This window comes from Etheostoma cragini, chromosome 1 (genome assembly GCF_013103735.1).
Source record: "Etheostoma cragini isolate CJK2018 chromosome 1, CSU_Ecrag_1.0, whole genome shotgun sequence".
In the NCBI taxonomy this organism is placed as follows: domain Eukaryota; kingdom Metazoa; phylum Chordata; class Actinopteri; order Perciformes; family Percidae; genus Etheostoma; species Etheostoma cragini.
The window spans coordinates 20,947,825-20,963,468 of NC_048407.1; the positions used below are offsets into that span (position 1 = coordinate 20,947,825).

Genomic DNA, 15,644 nt, shown 5'->3' on the forward strand with positions numbered 1-15,644 from the left:
CACATACACACAGCAAGACTAAGGACGTAAAAAGAGAGAGAAGCAAATAAATCATCGGCTAGCCTCTCCACTCTCCGTTTCCTGGTTGTTTTGCATCACTGATATGACCCTGTTCAGCACAAGATGTGAGTATATGGGTTTATCTCTATGTATGTGTGTTTATGCATGTGTAAGTGGATGATTGCATGCAGCACTGTGTTTCTGAAAGACAATATTTCCACTGTGCTTCTAAATGTTTATTTCTTAGCCTTTTATTTTCTGCCTTTTCCTCTGTTCATAGAATCAGCCTGTGTTTGATAGTCTGAATCCCAGGATTATTTTTACTTTTGCCTCAGATCTGTTTTTTTGGCTGCCTACCTCGTTGATCCAATCAGATGGTGGTTTCGAAAAAAGAAATGTGGGATGTTTGAAGTTAGGATGTCAACATTGTTGATGAATTAAAAGATATCTCTGACAACTTCACCAAAACTGTGCAGTACCTGTGCTGTGTAATTGATCAAATCTCTTACATTAGCAAGGTCAGCATTTGCTCTTTGGGAAAAAATGCTTGTGAAACAGAAATGCCTGAAGACTAAATTATCTCTTGTGGTGGACTAGATCATGATCCCCCCCCCCCCCCCCCCCCCCCCCCCCCCCCCCCCCCCCCCCCCCCCCCCCCCCCAGCTGTTGAATGAATAGTGCATCTCTTTTGTGAACAATTCCTAATCTGAGCTGCTGCATCTTCTGGCAACTTTCACACTAGTTGAGAAACAGCACTCTACTCAAAGCAATACGCTTCTGTTGGGAAAGTGAAGTCTTCTAGATAGTTCAATACAGGATGAAAGATTCCACAGACAAAGTAAAACTCATTTTAGTCTATCTCTTTTCCGTGATGTGGGATCTTTTCAAGGTGTATAACTCCGATCATGTACAGTCACTGTAATGCAAGAGCTTTCATCCACCTCTTTTTTTGTTAAATTTGGTGTACAGATCCATTTTCTTTCTGGCTCACAGCACCGCTCTCAACATGCTATCTATTTACATTGACCTCCCTCATCTTTTCTATTTGCCTTGCTTTATTTGTTAATTCAATTGCATTCAAGTCATTTCGATCAAAATCAATTCAATTTTATTCATAGTATCAAATAATAACACTAGTTATCTGAAGACACTTTACAGATAGAGTATGTCTAGACCACATTCTATAATTTACAGAGACCCAACAATTCCAATAATTCCCCCGTGTATATCTGGGTGTTATTATCCATGTTTTATGTTGACAGTGACAGTTGACTGCATTTATCCCTAAGAGTGGAAACCAAAGCTTTGTGGCTGCCGCATGGCTCAGACCTGAGGTCATTTGCAGTGCAAGAAATAAAGAGGATGCAGCATGACAGAGTGCAGAGCCTGTCAGCGAGGTCCATAATTTTACTGACTACCTCCTCTTCATATGTAAGGTGCCAGACTGTGGCCTGAACAATACTCTTTGAGGTAACTAAGGGCAACAAAGCTTTGTGCTTATTAAAGTGAAAATAAGCCAAGAATGGCCTCTTTTCTAATCCATAAAATGTATTAAACATCAGCATGATGCACAGCAGGGTGCAAATGGAACGTGTGACAACAAAGCATACAGATTATCTAATTAAATGGAAGTGTGAGTCTAAATACAAGGCTAAAGGATGGAACCAACTCAGGTGGAGGAATGTGTTTGGTTTATGTGTCTCTTTCTGATGCTTTATTGCAAATAGTGTTTAATATTGACAACTTTGTTCTAAACCAGAAGAGTCAGAGAGTTATAGGTTTTATGACATTATCATTACCAATTTGATTGAAAGAAGTGGCAATAATAAAGGGAAATGTACAATCCAAAAAAAGAAAAGAAAATGTATCTTACTGCGGCTTAATTTTTCATCAAGGTATTTCAGTTTCTTAAATCTAACAATGCCTGTTATAGTGAAATTAATTTTGCAGTCCCAGTTCAGTTGTGAATGATTGTTGCAGGCATTCAGTCATAATTGCCTAATTGTCATCTTTTTGGGTGGAATGTTTGTGAGCAGAATTGCAAAATGTAGTTTTTTGTTAAATTGAAATACCACTGAAAATATTTGTCATTGGCTCATGTATTTGTGCTCTGTTCTGTTCTCTGTAAAAAAAAAGATGCGGTTCAACCATTGCATGAAAAATTAAAGAATTAGGATAAAGAACAATGAAAGACAACATTTTTATCTGCTCAAGTTATACTGTATATCCTATCTCCCACACATCAGTGTCTTCAAAGTCCACAGATTTATAGAACATGCCGTAGTAAATTAAATCTTCTTGTGCGCATTACAATGTTAATGTGTGTGTGTGTGTGTGTGTGTGTGTGTGTGTGTGTGTGTGTGTTTGTTTTTGCATAGAAGATGGGGCTGCTTGCCAGAAAAGGTCTATGAACATAAAATGCATGCTGTGCACAAATTCCCCCAATTCGAGTCCATGACTGCCTTGATGTTTTGTTCTTGAGTTTTACGGTTGCATACATGAGTCACCTGAAACATAATTAAAAGCAGTGATGTAAAAAAAGATGAATAAAAGTCCTCTTTTTTCAAATTTAATTGATCCTGATAGAAAGAGAAGTTGCCTTTTTCAGTGTATGCAGGGAGGTTCAGACAGAGGAGCGTTCCTGGAGCTGGTGGAGAACTCAAGGACACTTCAGCAGGGTGGATGCTGTCTGGGGTCTTCAAAGGTCGTCCAGTCTCCTGCCTCCTCTGGAGATTTAGAATCATTTATAATTTTCCAGCTACTGTGGTTAAACCGCCTCTCACTTTGGCTTGGTATGAAGCAACAGTCTGGCACTCTGCTTGAAATCCGTTGGTACGAAGCACAGTGACAGACTGTAGACCGGGGCAGAGGCGGAGGCTTTCTAACCCATTATGGCTGATCACATGTGATCTTGATTGTGTCCTCTTGTGCCTTTTGCTCATATTTTACAAACATGTTGCCTTTTACTCTACTATATGATCCCCCTGTATTGGACTCTCTTGGCTTTGTTCCTGATTCAGCTGATCTGTAGTGAGAATAATGGCTTCCCACACAATGTCATCATGACATGCCGCCCATGAATATAACACTATCACCATACAGACTGTTTTGTAATATGACATATAACATAAAATTGTCTTTAATGAAAACCACTGCAATCCGTTCTCCATACTACTCCATGCTGTCATTTGTATGCTGCGGTTCCAACGATCATTTGTTTTTTAACGATTTTTTTTGTTAGAATCAAATGTCTTTTCCTCGCTTTTTTTAAACCTTTGACCAAACTCAAACTCTAATAATGAAAAATAAAGTAAAAAATATTCAAATGAAGGTATCTCCATGGCCTATCCTCTGTTCTGTTCACAAGCCCAAACGGAATAGAGCCGTGTGGCTCAGTCGGAGCTGCTTTGTTTGTTTCCCATTTACAGAGCCAGGGCTGTGGATGAACAACAGATTCTTTTGCAGCGCACACACAGAACAGACAGCCAGCTGTGAGGAGATATTCTCTAAATTTGACAAAAAGTGTACTGGATTAGAATCTTAGCTTTCACCTTTAAAAGAATAATTGAAGTAACGGATGAGAAACAAAAGATCAGATGTTCGTAACACATTAACACCCCCTGTTTAGAATCTTTTATGCATAAAACACATACAAAACATTTTTAATTTATTGAAAAAAGCAAATGAAGTTCATAACAAACCTCAAAATGGAAAATCACCACAACACATAGCTATTCCCAATGTAACTGTATGGCTGTTTGCTAGCGTGCGGTCGTGTGTGCATGTGTGAGTGTGAAGTCTGCAATGGAGAAGCTAATTGTAGCACATAGGATTTTGTTTACCAAATAACTGTCTGATTACCTCCTGAGGTTTTGCTCCCGTAGAGCGAGACAACTGTGCTCAGCAGCATCCTCCTGTCTTCCTGTGTAATGGCTTATTCATGCTGTCAATCATACAGTCGTCATGTTGTTCAGCAAATGCATTATAAAACTCAGTTTTGTTTCCTTCTGCCCTACAATCTCTTCTGCCCCAAACTGTGAAGACGAGAAACTGTCCAATATGTTTTTAAAGATTTGTTTGCGATACACATTGTTCTTGTCTTTTGTCGCCTAACCAGCAGAGTTGGCTGCAGAAAAACTATCCAGCAGGTCACTGTTTGACTAAAACTGCCTCACTGCTGCGGGAGGTAAAGGCATACACGTGTCTAAATTTCTTTTCACGCATTCAAACTCACACTTAATTAATTGTAGCTTCCAGCCATTTGACAGTCACGCTGTGTGAGTGTATGTGCAGCTGGCTCAGTCACACTCCATTCACCACCCATCTGTCCATGTCAGACCGGCCTCCTTTCCTCCTCTTTTTGCTCTTTCACTTTTTTTCTTCTTTTTTACACTCACCTTTGGTAAATCACTGCTGAGCCACGAGCAACGTGAGCAGCGAGCTGTTGGCATATCCTGTAATCAAGGTGGCTCGTGGTTAACTGGCCCATTGGATCATGTCTGCGGAGGTGTTTGCAGGACAGACGTATATGGAAACAGACCGAGAGAGATTGGGTGTGGCTTTTGAGACAAGTCCAAAGTTGCACCAGGATTCTGATGCACACTTGCAGACAGGAGACAAAAATGGAGGTGAACAGCTGGCTAGGAGTGGCAGAAGCAATTTAATGAAGAGTGATGGATGATAGATAAATGTGAAAAACAGCCACAGTCGGTCTTGGCCAGCCCTTTAGTCATTATCACGTTATATGATGACAACAACTACAACAGTTTAGGTAAATTTTGCTCAAACTCGAGTGTAGGATAAACACGACCAGACAATGTGGTGGGTTTGCAGGTTAGTGAATGTTTTCTCTAGCCTTTGTACCCCTGCTGTGTTGTGTTATGATGCTTTTAACTGTGTCAGAACAAAGTTAATTGGTTGCTCTTCCATGCAGACATGAGCATGAGTGGAGAGTTGAAGTCCAGCCGCTCCAGGGCAGCGAGTAAGAGAGCCAGCAACACCGTTTATGGGTGAGTAGGACACCCCCCCCTCACACACACGCATGCATGCAAGCACACACAGACACACACACACACAAACATGCACATACATACACACACACACACACCTGCCCCCACACACTCCAAGATAATGCACTCTTTTATTTGCTGCAATCCCTATATCTGTAACTTAATGGCTGCAACTTGGCATTGCAATCAATGCAGCATTATTATTATTAGCTTCATACCAGCGGTGTGTAAGCTGCTATTGATTTTAGCCAGAGGTGCTGTCTCCATCCGTCGATGTTTTAATCTCTCTGTTGATGTAGTGCACACATATGACTGAAGCTGATTACTGTTTTTAGCTGGCGGTACAATACAGCGCTGTGGAGCTACACTAACATTGTGTGCTAAGATAGGCTGCGAAGGGAATGGAGGGCAATGGGAAAGACAACAGTGTGTGGGCTTGTTTAAATTCAGAAATCAGAAATACTTTATTTAGTTTATTTACTATAAATTCATTTATGCCTTCATTATCCGTACCTTCAACTTTCTCCTTTAACTGCATCTCCTTCTCTGGCTGCAGCATTGTAGGTTTAAGATCTTCTAATGAACATAAACCACTAGGGCTGTGCAATTAATCGAAAGTTAATCGTGATTGTGATTATGGCTCCCAATGATCACAAAAACAGAAACATTTAGAAAAACAATTATTTAGCTCATTACGCTTTGCAAGAAAACTGGTACTTTCTCTTGTGTTTTGAATGAAAAAATAGGAAAAGAATTAAGGCAAATTTCAAAGTTGTATTACTGTTGATTTATTTAACTTTTCCCACTGTTTTTTAAGTTCAATAATTGCAACCTCTTTTCAGAAGTCAACGAGTAATCGTGTTAAATTATTGTGATTTCAATATTGACCGAAATAATTGTGATCATATTTTTTCCTAAATTGAGCAGCTCTATTAACCTCACAAAGTACTCTGACGTTTGTGTGAAGTTTGAGGTTTTACCACACTTATTCTGACATTGCATTTTCTCGTACCTGTCCTCTGAAAGTCCATATATCGTCTTTCACACAGCAATGGACAAGGAAACAATTAGCAAGGCCCTTAGACTACATAACATAATCAGAAAAGACAAGGGTGACCCCATTATTGCAAAACAGGTTAATAGTTATTGTGTTGCTGAAAACACATTTTTTGTTCCACTTCCACAGATAAACAAAATAATATAATTATCCACACCAGAATACAAAATAGGTTGGAAATACAAACAAGAATAGTAAATGCATATTAACGGATATAATATTATTGATGCCAACTTGTTTGTCCCAGTCCAAATCAGGAAATCTCCTTATTATTCTGAAATAGGGGACTCCACATTGAAAATGTTCATTCCTGAATCAATAAAAAGTTAATTAAAAATAGAAGAAAAAAAAAAAATTCCTGGCAGCACCATATCCTGTCTCTGTGCTGGTTTCCTCATTGCATACAGTAGTATGTGTATTGCAGTATTGGACATTATATCTTATGTCCCCAGCATGTATTTCAAAACAGTTAATCCAGCTCTCTGCATGCCCTCCTCCACTGCCTCTGACCATCTCTGCATAACCCTTAAAGCCCCAAACGTTATTTGCCCATTCCACCACGCAGTTATTAGACACTGTTCAGCCATGCATTAATGAAGTTAGTCATACAACACACACACACACACACACACACAAAATGACTAACCACAAATTGGACCTGAGGTAGCAGCCCCGATAAAGACTGAGATGACTTGAATTTAAAGTTAATGATCACATTCAATCAAGTAAACCAAGCTGAGAACCTGCCCAGCCAGTACACACTCAGAAAAACAGAAAAGCAGGACTGAACGACTACAGCCATGTTAGCGGCTCTGTGTAGGGGTTGGGGGAAAAATTGATACAGCATAGTATCGCAATATTTTCGGTGGCAATACTGTATTGATACACAGACGCCAAGTATCGATCTTATACTGTATAAGTATTGGTCAGTTTGTCTGTTTGACAATCCCATTTTTAAAATTTGAGATGAACAAACACAGAAATGTATCTTTTTAGATAAAACAGATGTTGACAAAGTTTCCTTTTGGGGGCATCATTTGAAATTGGGAAAAAAATTCAAATTTGAAAATAAGGTAATACATTGCAATGTATCGCAGACTATTGCAACCTGGTTAAAATCGCAATAATATGGCATTGTGACATAAGGATTAGGATGATATTGTATTGTTCTGATAGGACTGTTGTTATATTAGTAGAATTTTGAACTGATGGTGGCGCTATAGATGAAAGGTCAGAGGATCACCAAAGGTTCTATTAATCTTCCTGAGGCCAGCTTAGATGAGTGTAGAAACATTATGACAATCCATCCAATAGTTCTTAAAATATGTCAAAAAAAAAGACAAATTACATCCTAATGGAGGCCCTGGAGGAAAAGTCAGTAGACTGGACCAAAGTGGGCCATCAAACCGACATGCCATCCCTAGCTATGCCACTATCTTCATCTTAAACTGCAAAAGGTTCTTAAATTGGTTTTGCTTTCATGTTCGTTGGAAGGCAGCATCTAACTGTGTTTGATCTGTATGATCATTTCCCAATAACAGATACTACAATGCAGCTAAAGTCAGAAATGTAAATAATGGCGAGACAGCCACCAAAATTCTCTCTGTCCAATCTCCCAATAATCCTGCTCCGTGCTGCTGGCAGCAGTGTGCCCCATTCCTCCCTTCTCCCACTGTTCTCACAGCACTGGCCAACAAACACTGCTGCCTGTGGCCTAGATTACTTCCCGAACAAACTTTCCAACTCATGTCAAAGATGCTAAAGCAATGTAATGGGTTCATGAAACACCATGCGGGTTTCCAGCATTTTGCTATTGCTAGAAAGTTGGATTATTTAGGTCAATAAATAAAGTGTCACCTTCTATCTATAGTTCAACTCAAGTTTTTTTTAATTTATAAATTTTTTATTTTACATGTCTTGATGTAGTCAGAGTCATTTCTTGTCTCATTATAGCTGGCACAGCAATTCCCGTCCCCGTCCCCGTCCCCGTCCCCGTCCCCGTCCCCGTCCCCGCCCCCGTCCCTGTCCCCGTCCCTATCCTCTCCTCTCACTACCGCCACAAGTCTCTCCCCAGGCCATTTGCTTCAGAGCGACCCTGACAACATAAGGGTTTTGACATAATTTATTGTCCGTGCTTTCTGACTATCACAGGTCCTCTTTAGCTTGGCGAGTCCCAGCTGTGGAAGAAGGAATGGGGTAGAGAGAGCCTTGCATTTCAAAACCCAGATGCTGCAGCCGTGGCCTCAGTGTGCTCCAGTGCACTACTACAAAAGCTCACTGTACTGTGTGGCCTTTATAAGGAGGCTCAGGTGCCAGCAGATGTGTGTTTTTGTGCGTGTGTGTGTGTGTGTGTGTGTGTGTGTGTGTGTGTGTGTGAGTTTATGTGCGTGCGTGCATGTGCACACAATTATAGAATGACTTTAATAGCTATATGGGTTAACCAGTACAAAAGACTGCTGTAGTTAAGCAGTTTTTTTGCCTTGCTACCCTGTTTCACTCTGGAAATATCCGGCCTGTGTAAAGATCATTACTGCTCATTTTATTATCTGCTCCATTTTGCATCTCAATGAAGAGGGGACTGCCCTGAACACCAAGTGGCAGAGCGTACTGAGCATCTGGTCCCTGGCATTTTCGTCTGCTTTCTCCACTCGTTGCAATCTTTTAACATTCTCTCATCTGTTTTAATTATCAGAAGGGCTGGTCATAGTGGAGTTTAAGTTAGGATGGAAATGGTTTAGTTTTACTAATGTGTCAAATAGGCTCAAAGAGACAACGGGAGGAGGAGAAGTGGAGGCTTAAGGGTATGAAGTCTGCAGTTGCCAGGAGCAGTGAGTATTGATGTCCAATGTGTTTTGTGTGATCAACAGTAACTTAAAGGTTAATCTGATGGCAGATATTACCAAGATGGGAAATAGCATGACAAGAAATAGGTCACATAAGTGGGATAAGGCCACTGATAAGACAATTCTGGTTTATTACAACTTGGGAATTTATTGTTATGGTTTTGGACATCATTTTTTTAAGGTACGTTTAGTTTTCAACAGTTTGACTGATCACGCAGTTTTTATAACAAATGACAAATTTCAAAATCAAACTTATTTAGAAAAGAAGACAAAGATGTAAGGTAAAATCCAAACTGTTAGGAATGCAAACATCCATCACAGTTCACAGATCGACTTCCCGTTTCAAATTTTGCTCACGCCTTACTGTAGTTGTGCATGGCTTACCTATCAAAGTTGGTTGTAGTTATAACTACATCTCAGCTGTTAGTTTGGGGAGTGTTATGTCGCCATAACATGACAAAATCTATGAAAATAAAAACAGAGCTTTTCTAAAAAACCTGAGTTATCATTCAAGGTTTTTTTCAGAGGCAGTATGGCAGCATTGCAAATAGATCAGTAAAAATCTACGGTATGCAGCTTATCTTACTGAGTATATTTTTAGTAATGTCTTTCTCCATCTCATCTGTTCCCATGCAACACTTGTCACTTATTTTGTCAGATTGTATATGTGTATCTAGCCTGAGGCTTGGCTGGCTGACATCTGTAAAATCCACCACGAGCCGGGAAAAAGCAAAGGGCAAATGGAGGCCATCTGCAGTTAGGAAAGCAATGTTGAAGTTCACTCATTTTCATGAACGGCCTCTTAGACATATTTCTGTGACATCACTCTGATTGTCACAACACAGCTGACTGCCAGCTGTTATGACACCCACCCACAGCTATATCTGCATGCACAGCATCCCCATCATTTATTAAAATAATGACAGTTTTAAACATCATTTAAAAAGAGCAGGTTGCATAATGGGTAGGGATGCTGACTGGCAGATAATAATATTTCTGTGTTGTTTAAGGGAAAACAGCATGTTGCTTGTAAAACCTCTTAAATTAAAGCATGTAAAAAAAGAGAGAGAAATCAACATAGTGATGATCTCCTCTCACCCTCCACCCTTTTCCCAGTGTGGATGTCAGGTTATGATGACAACTGTGCACAGGTGGCTCCTGATCCATGCAAAAGTCTAACGTGAGCTCATACATTGGTCTGTGTGGCTCTGGGAATTTTACAGTAACCATCCTGCAGGCTACCACATTCATTTCCTTAAAGGACATAGTAGATGTCCTGTGATGGCTAACTTAGAAGTCATTACAGCATGCATTTGATATTTGATTTGTGATTCAGAAAATCATCTAATAAAAGAAAACAAGGCAAAACAGATCATCCATTGAGATCACCTACTGCAACATGACATTGGTTTTGGCTGTTCATTTGTTGTATATCGAAAAGCACTCCAGTTCACAGTGATGAATGTTTCCCCATTTATTTTCTCTTTACAAATAGCAAGAGTGTTCTGCTTGTCTGCATCTCAGCGGAATGAAGTTAAATAATGTGTGAAAGATTTCCAGGCGTCAGTGTTATGTTTGGGAGTAGCACTGTTTTTCTAGCCATGTCAGACACTATGCGACCAATCTGGTCAGTGACCGTGGAGCAAGCATAAAATCTGTTGCTTGGTGCATGTTTAAGAACCTGTTGTATCACATACATCTATAATTTTACCCCCCACATACCTTTCTAACATTGGCATTGAAGGGACTGATTATGATGTTGTTATTTTCCGAAAACCAACAATATGATCAGCGGGTCCACTTGACACAGCCATTGACCATATGTGCGGAGGTGAGAAAGTAGGCAGGATGTAAATATGTCTCTTTAGCTGTCTTTTTTATCCTTGCAGCTACTTCTGTCTCTTTTTGTTTGAACAACTAAGAGCCTTTGAGCAGAGACTCTCCATCAGTGTGTGTCTGTATCTCCATTTGTTCATCGCATCTTACTCCGCCTTTGAATGTGGTCATTTGGAAAAGCTATAAACACTTGCCTTTAAACGTATTTGGATGCCACTTGGTACACACTAGTTCATTTGAAACATACCGAACCTAGCATCCTCACAACTCATTCACAAGTGAGCAATTTGCCACCATTGGCAAGGAAGTGTACAAGGCCAGCTTTTGCTTGTGCTGTGGCAAAAAAACAGCCCACTAACTCTTCATCAAAGCCCTCTATACATTCTCCTTCCAATTCTACATCAATTTTAGTGACACAGCTATTTTAATTTTTCTGTCCACCTTTTCCTTCTGTTCTTTGTCAGCTTCTCTCTGCGTGGATGCACAGACAATGTGCCGTCTGCAGTCCATTCCTTGGAAAGATGACTGGGGGTGTACTGTAGGTAAAGGTCAGTTCAGTCAGAGTTGGGAGTAGTGCAGGGTAAAAAGGTCACTCTTTGTAGAGAAGAGAGGAGAGTGGATCTGCTGGTTTAAGGTCCACTGCCATAGCTTTTAAGGCAGCAGAGAACAAATGAAGACAGGAGCCGGGTAGCTAGAGTGAGAGGGGTATGAGGAAAAGAAGGAGAGAGTGATATGGATGCTGTAGACATGATGCTCTATGGAGAAAGGTCATGAGTCTGTGATGGCTCAGGGCATGATGGCAATAATGACCATGATTGCATAACTGAGAAAATGAAAATATTTGTGTGTGTGTGTGTGTGTGTGTGTGTGTGTGTGTGTGTGTGTGTGTGCGTGTGTGTGTGTGTTGGGTTCTATCCATATATTTGCATTACCCAGACAGATGAGTTATCTCTCCTGTTCTGGAGGCTTATCACTCTACAGGGGTTGGTCCCTCTGCTAATGAAGCCATCCCTATTGCCTACCTACCAATGGGAAGAGCAAAGTAAGAGAAGCAGACAGAGAGAGAAAAAGAGGCATGAATAAGGATTGATGCAAAAGACATGCAGGGTGTAATACAGAGCAATTGCAGTACACTGTGAAACAACTGAAAGAGAGAGGAGTAGATAGGAAAGAAAAATGCAGAGAAAGAAAGAAATAACAGTTGGGGAGCATGAGGGGTGAAGAAAGCGAAGAAGGGAAAGCAAGTGAGCACTGCACTGCGTGTCATTGCCCCCCTGGCGTGAACAATCCATCTCAAATTGATCTTCCAGCTCGGCCCAGCAGGGCATTCTGAATCAATCTCAAATTGATCTCAGTGCCAGAGGTCGGGAAAACTAGCAGTGGAGCTTATCAGAAATATAGTAGTGTTGGGAGGATCTGACAGGGAAACTTATCACACTGCACAACAGGAAATGGGCTCTGAGCTCCGGGGCAGCAAGAGGACGAGCCTGCTGTCTGTACACATACACACAAACCACACACACACTCAGAAGCACACACAGATTCAATGTCTTTGCGAAAACCCAACACAGCCACACACTGACACATCCTCCCTAGTGTTCAACACAGAATGGAGAGGGTATACTGTGCATAACACACACACACGCACACACACACACAGCTCAGGTATCAGTACACACCTAGAGGCTACGTCAATATTGTGTCGCAGCACAATATGTCAATATATTTTAAGTTAGACAGGGGAGATTTGAGGCCTCAAGCCCTAAATGGCTCATAACACATTTACTGTGTTGAGAAAAAGGACAATCAATACTAGCTTGCATTTAGACAGTCAGTCAGCTCAAGAGGGCAACTTGCCTCTCCAGGCAGAGTGAAAAATAAAACCATGTAAACAACTGTTCAAAAGTGATTTTCACCACATTGTATCTCTAAAAACACTTAGAAACAAATCCAGTCCAGGAGTGTAGGAACTCCACACACAGCTTATTAAGCACACTGAACTTGACATACTCATATAGTCAAGCACTAATAAAAAAATAAACAGGCCGCTGATATTTGGCAAATTTTGGAGAGTGTGCTGTTATTGCTGTCTAGTGGCCATTATTTCCATTTATGATTCCAAGCGATTGTGGAGTGTTTTTTTCTCACTTCCCATCGCTGCTTGTGTCACCAGATTGAAATTGACAGAAACTTTACAGAAAAACACACAGAAAACTAACTCAAAATTAATTTGTATTACAAATAGAGTTGCAAAACGAAATAAAGAGGCAACGAAAGACTGAGGGAGTGCAGTGAAAAAGAGTGAGGAGGAGGAGGGGAGGGGTGTCATTGGGCATGTCAGCGTTTGGGAGGCAGCAGGAGAGCCTTTTCTGTGGCCTGGACTGGAAAAGCTCTCTGTCAGCACAGAGGGGTAATGGGGGTTAGCAGAGAGAATAGAGGGAGTGAAGATGACTGTATGAGTATATATTTAAAAAGTGCATGTGTGAGTACAAGTGGTTGCATGTCCTAAGGGGTACTACAGAATATAAGTGACCCTCAGGACAAATACAGTACCAGTCAAATGTTTCTTCATGGGAAAGCGTTCCGGAGTGTTAGGCAAAAAAAAACATCCCATAAGATGGGGAAACCAGCACCTCCGCATAATCAACTGCCACAATTGAAAGACAGATGAGGATTTAAAGAGAGATCCTTAAGTGGATTCAAGATTCAAAATTCAAAACCCTTTATAAAACCCACAATGGGGAAATTCACGCAGTTGCAGCAGCAAGGGATAGGAGGAAAAGTAGAAGATAGATAAACAAACAACTAAACATAACTAAAGAGAATGAATGGTTACAATAGTAAAATGTATTTACAGTATTGCACTGTCACATTTTTAGTTGCATGGTTTGTCAGTCCTGGTGTGTGTGTTTTGTCCCTGTGGTCCACTGGGAGTAGTGCAGATTGTATAGTTTGACAGCAACAGGAAGGAAAGACCTGCGGTATCTCTGTGTGACGCAGCACGTGTGCAGCAACCTGTCACTGAAGGAGATGTTCAGTGCGTAGGTTGGGAGGAGTTGTCCATCATGAAGGATAATTTAGCCACTATCCTCTTGTCTCCCACCACCTCCATGGCGTCAAGAGGGCACCTGAGAACAGAGTTGCCCTTCTCAGTCAGCCTTTGAGTCTTTTTGTATCTGCAACATTGATGCCACTGTCCAGGCAGACCACTCCATAGAAAATGTCTGACGTAGGGCTCCATGATTATGGCCAAAATGATAATCACGATTATTTTGATCAATGTTGTGATTGTGATTAATTATCAAGATTATTTGTTGATTTTAACCATAAAAAAAATTATTGTCACATAGGCTATTAATAACTGCTTTCACAGCAATACCATGCTACATTCTTCTTATGTTGAAGTTGTATGTTGTATAGACATACAGCTGCAACAGTTATAAATAAAAATTAGCTATCTGAAATAAATAGCATAGGACTTTTTTCTTCTAATGTATCTCTGAGAAAGCTCCTTTACTTGTTTTCAACAATAACTGATTAAAAGATCTAGGGAGAGAGAGAGGGAGTGCGATGGACGTAGTCACAGAGTGACGGCTGACTCATTATGAATGGGTCCAGCACGGGTCAAACGGCAGGTCAGTGCAGTTACACATGTGTGTATGAAATGTCTGTATTGTCACCGCGCTGCATTAGGCCTACAATTTTCTGGCCATGGGTCACATCTCTTGCAGGTCCAGCAGGCTCCGTCTCACACGCTATGCTCTGCGAACCGAAGTTAGTTGCATTCATCAACTTCTACTGTGTTTTTTGCTGTGGCGGCTGCGATTGCAGAATTACCAGCGGAAACACTGGTACAAATACAGGTTTGCCTCTCATGCTTAACAATATACAGCTGTTTTAATAACATTTAAAACTGTAGACATATGTCAGAAGTGTGGACCGGCGCCACTGTGTGGCGGGGCTGCGCGGAGAGTAAGAGGAGAGATCCAAACACAGGCACGGCTTTACAGAAGAAAGGGGTCATGTAATGCAAAATTAAACCATATGCATATGAACAACATATCAGCGGATGCAAGGACATTAGGTGCACCGGTGCATCTTAGAGGAAAAACATTACTCGCGCCCTAGCGCCCTGTGAGCTAACAGACACTAACTAGCACTGGTCACTGCTGTTGTCTGAAAAACAACACAGACAGGACAAATAGTTGCGTTTACTAGTAAACTGGCAACCTTGAGACCGACGTATAAATGACTGCTATCTGTTGAATCTTTGCCTCTCGGCCTCTCGGCTCAGAGATCTAGTTGGTCTGATGACATTTTTCGGCGGTGATGGTAACGGTGTTATTAAGATGTTTTTCTCGTTACTGAAAAAAGTGACATCGTTGGTAACGCCGTTATTTATAACACCGTCCTTCCCATCACTAAAAAAAAGAAAAAAGCCTCTCAGACACTGCAAATCATATATCTAAGCAAGTCTTTGTAATAAAGTTGAAGATTACATTCATATAAAAAACTTAGCTGTAAACAGCCGGTTGCCCCCAGAGTTGCGAGCACCTGTATTTGGATGTATTTGGATGTCACGTTTCCAGCGCGTTGCCCTCTGTACTGGACCAAGTCCATATAATGTAGAGCGCAGCTTTGGGGAATTTTAAATTATCATATTAGCCAGTCATTATCATGGTCCCTGAAGTCTTTCTCTCCTGATTTTTCCATTTGGGGTTAGTCTTCAGGGGTCTGCAGAGCCATCAGTGCCAGAATGCAGCATTACGCACAGGGGGTCAGCGCAGTATTTTTGTGATTGTTTGCCAAAAGCACAGCATCAACTACAGTGGGTACGGAAAGTATTCAGACCCCTTTAAATTTTTCACTCTTTGTTTCATTGCAGCCTTTTTCCAAAAA

At 40.9% G+C, this 15,644-nt stretch overlaps 1 protein-coding gene across 2 annotated transcripts in view; it reads left to right on the plus strand.

Annotated features, from left to right (window-relative positions):
• Window positions 1–15,644, plus strand: part of si:dkey-234i14.2 (heterogeneous nuclear ribonucleoprotein C) — a 37,097-nt gene that overhangs the window by 244 nt on the left and 21,209 nt on the right. For both annotated transcript variants that reach the window (XM_034869043.1, XM_034868971.1), the window contains exons 2-3: window positions 6–125; window positions 4,934–5,009. In XM_034869043.1, coding sequence (XP_034724934.1) covers window positions 104–125; window positions 4,934–5,009 — 98 coding nt within the window. In that variant the 5' untranslated portion in view covers window positions 6–103. The remainder of the gene's footprint in view (window positions 1–5; window positions 126–4,933; window positions 5,010–15,644) is intronic.